General features: G+C 32.4%; 1 protein-coding gene across 1 annotated transcript; it reads right to left on the bottom strand.

The window, feature by feature from the left end:
* LOC107638858 (probable polygalacturonase) lies at nt 307–3,044 on the bottom strand. Its single transcript, XM_016342261.2, has 6 exons — nt 2,693–3,044; nt 1,924–2,241; nt 1,712–1,832; nt 1,447–1,621; nt 1,281–1,351; nt 307–1,198 (listed from the first exon to the last, which is right to left on the bottom strand). Exons 1-6 carry the CDS (start codon nt 2,696–2,698, stop codon nt 510–512), a joined length of 1,380 nt encoding a protein of 459 aa, XP_016197747.1. The 5' UTR covers nt 2,699–3,044; the 3' UTR covers nt 307–509.

Genomic DNA, 4,110 nt, shown 5'->3' with positions numbered 1-4,110 from the left:
TACTGGCAGGGGGAAAAAGGTTAAAGAATGTCACAAAAAGCATTTTATTTTATTTGATTATGACTTTTTTATTTTATTTATAGTGTTTTTTTTCGGATAAGGTACAAGTTCCTTGTGTTTTATTTATAAGTACTCAACAACTATGTACCATTCGAAAGTTATATAATTATCATTCATAACCATGTTTTAATATATGATGCTCGGAGTTAACTTTCTTTCGCAGTGTAATCACAAATGGACTAGAAATCTAGAAGAATCTGTGATATAATGTAACAAGAAAACTATCAAATGAAGTTATATAAACTACCAAAATTTCATTACACTATGAATCAAATAAATTAAACTGTACAAATAATATGTTGGTTGTTTCATTTTTTTTTTTCTCTCAGATTTTGTCTTATTGAGAAGATTTAAGGATAAAAAATAGAAGAAAAAGAAAGAACCAAATAACCCCACCGTCTTATTGGAAAGAATGTGTCTTGGCACTCTTTTGTTTTTTTTCATGGACATCAAGCAGAAGAATATGAAGCTTGTGTTGTTGCCTTTGCTCTATTGCTTAGCATGGAGGAACATGCTGTGTAAGAAACTGAAGGGGTCTCAAGATCAAGACAAGGTTTTGGGACAACAGATTCAGAGAATCCAGAGACATTTGAGCATTCCCATGTAAAGGGAGACATAGAATTGAGAGAGAAGTTTAGATTTGAAAGGCATATGTTAGTAAAAGGAGATTCTTCTAGTCCAGAAAAGGTTCCAGCAATAGTGATGTTTGTCCCAGTCATGTTCTTCAATATAATTTGATCCAAGTGTGGGAGAGCATTAGGATCAAACTTGTCATCAGGATGAGATCCACAGTGGCCTGTGGCCGCGATCGCTCGGTATATGTTCTCCATTTCTATGTCTGATATAACTATCTCCTTCATGTAACCACCTCTTCCCCTGGTGGTTCTGAACACAATGCCGGTTTTTGAGTTGTAGAGATGAACATGCTCCACTAGGACATTCGAAATGCCGCCGGACATGTCACTGCCAAACGCAAGAGTAGAGCCGGAAGAAGATTGGAGATTCACCCTTCTGATGTGCACATTTTTTGTAGGCCTGCCATAGGCAATGCCATACTCATCCCAGCCACTTTTGAGTGCAATTGCATCAAACCCCATGCTAATTGTACAATCTTCTATACACACTTTATCAGAAGAATCTGAAAAAACAAATAGAAAAACACATTATACGACAAGTTGATTAAGAAACACATGATTAAGGCATGATAACAAGTTTCAAACCTGGTACTATGCCAACAGTGAAAGGGGATTCTGAAGGAGCTGATATTGAAATATTGTGAATATGTACATTGCTGCATTAAAATACAGTACATTACATTACATTACATTACACCAGATCAGTAAGTAACAATGTACTCAATGCTTTAGAAGGAGCATAAAATGTTACCTGCAATAAACTGGGTGGATGCCATATGCAGGGGTATTCAGGAATGTGATATTTGAAACTACCACCGAGTTAGATGCGACTAATTCGATTAGATGAGGTCGGCTATAGTTCAAGGAATGAGAAGTAAAGGATTGCCACCAAATCGATCCAACACCATCTATGGTGCCATTGTTGCCTGATTATGTAACATAGATATATGAGAGCTTAAGTGAGAAAAGAAACAGACCAATTAATTGAGAAGAAAACAAAGATCCTAAACAAAAACCTGTAATGACCACATCATTTAACATGTATCCATTTATCAAGCTAAGGTATCTTCCGCCGGGAGCTTCGATTCCTCGTCCATAAGAAGGTAAAGGATCAATAACTTCCCAATGAAACGGATCCTAAACAAAGATGAATCATATAGCAACATGTCATCTCTAACAAGTTAGTGAAAATAGAGGAATCAAAGAAGCACAAAAGGGGAAAAAATACCTGAGATCCAATAATGACAGCACCTCTTTCTAGAAAGAGGGTAAGATGGCTAGTGAGGTTGAAGCTTCCGGTGAGCCATTGTCCAGGCGGTACATAAAGCTGAGCGCCACCCTTATCGGCGAATGACTTGAGATAGAATATTGCATTCTGGAATGCAATGGTATTCAGTGTCTTTCCATCCCCAACAGCACCAAACTCCAAAATAGAGACACTGTGTGGTCTTGGAGCTAGTTCTTGACTATATTCACATTGCTCAGAACCACCATAACCATTAACTCTTACTTCATTGCTCAATGCCAGCAGCAACACCAGTGCCACCTAAAACAGTATATCAATTACAGATTCATTGAATTTCTCCTAGATTAAGAATTTTCATTTTCTCCAATAAGGCAACAATCATAGGGCAATGCATATATATGTCTTTATCCATAACCATATGAATCAAGGGATTCAACAAAATTTACAAGGCAAAGAAGAACATCAAAGAGTGCCTAGTGAAAAAATAAAGTTTGCAAATTTATTGGATCAAATTGATTTTGATTGAAGCTGAACCAACCAACTACCATTGGACACACCCAAACAGAATCAAAGACATGTATAATTAGATGTTTCATATTGATGTAAAAACAAAAAAGAAATCAAAACATGCATTGACTCTACCTAAACAATCCAAACAAAGATTCAATCTTGAAACGAGGAAAAATCCTACACCAATTCTGAATACAAAACAAACAAAACAAAATAAATGAAAGCATAGAAACGTACTTACTAGCATGTTGTGTTGGTCAAAGCGGAGTAAAGGAGACAAAAGGAAGAGACAGTGGCCAAGCACCAACACAAATAACAAATAAGCTTTGAGCGCAGAGAGAGAAGAAAAAGAAGAAGAAGCAGCAACAACACCAGCAGCAGCAGAACAAGAAGCAGAGACAGGACAATTTAGAGCATATTTATTTTTATTTATTTATTATATTATATTATAAGCATTAATAATGTACCCGCATACATCTATGTAGATATGGTAAGAAATTTTCATGACAGATTATATTTCTTTCTTCCTTGCATGTCTGTGAAAAAAAATATACAAATGAGGAAAAGAAATTGTGACTATACAGAGTAAGAAATCTCCATTGATAAATACATACCAAATTCAGTTAGATGTATACATATATATAAAGTCAAAAACGCAGAATATCATATAAGAACAAAATTTTTATATTTCAATAACATTTTCGTATAAATACATTTGAGTTAAATGTCAAAGTAGTGTTTTATATTGACTGCATGCATTAAAATAATTTGCAATATATTAATTGTAAAAATTTCTTCTTTTAGACAAATAAAAAATTAAAAATATACTATGTTAATTCGTTCATTTTTTTCTGTTAAGCCACTTGTTATGCCGTTAAAGATTTATATAATTTATTTTATAGGATCTAATGAATATGATTAAAATTTTAAAAATTATTTTAGTATATACAATTAATTTAAGAGACCACTTAAGAATTAAGATGTAATAATTTATTAGTAAATAACAAATTTTTAAATAAAACTTCAATCAACAATAAATTAATTTTGAGTAAAGTATCGTTTTTATCCCGAACGTTTGGGGTAAGTCTTATTTGTGTATCTAACGTTTAAATCGTCCTATTTGTATCCTTAACGTTTATAAAAGTGACTCAATGTTATCCTACTATCAATTATATTAACAAATCAGATTATATTTTTCAATTATTCTCGCTTGGATGTATTCATTCCAAATTAGGTCTCACTTGAATGTGTTCGATTTTAATATTATACCCACTATTTGTGTTTAGATTCAATTATATCCTTCTAAAAGTGAATTATGTAAATGTTGTAAGAATTAGTTTCAACATTTGATGAGCTATTTTTCGAAGTAAATCATCGATTCTATCCCAGACATTTGTATTCTAACTTCAAGAATATATTTTTAAAACTCAAACTAAAGTACTCATGATGTGTAATTGATGGCAGGATAACATTGAATTACTTTTACAAACGTTAGGGATACAAATAAAACGATTTAAACGTTAGAAATACAAATAGAATTTACCCAAAAGTTGGAGACAAAAACATACTTTACTCATTAATTTTTTAGCCTGTTAAATTAAAAGATACAAATAAAAAAATTAATAAAAAAAAACACAAATTATTATTTATTATAATAAT

This window comes from Arachis ipaensis, chromosome B01 (assembly GCF_000816755.2).
Source record: "Arachis ipaensis cultivar K30076 chromosome B01, Araip1.1, whole genome shotgun sequence".
NCBI lineage: Eukaryota > Viridiplantae > Streptophyta > Magnoliopsida > Fabales > Fabaceae > Arachis > Arachis ipaensis.
Note: the sequence above shows the minus strand (reverse complement) of the source record. Positions and strands in the feature narration are given on the sequence as shown.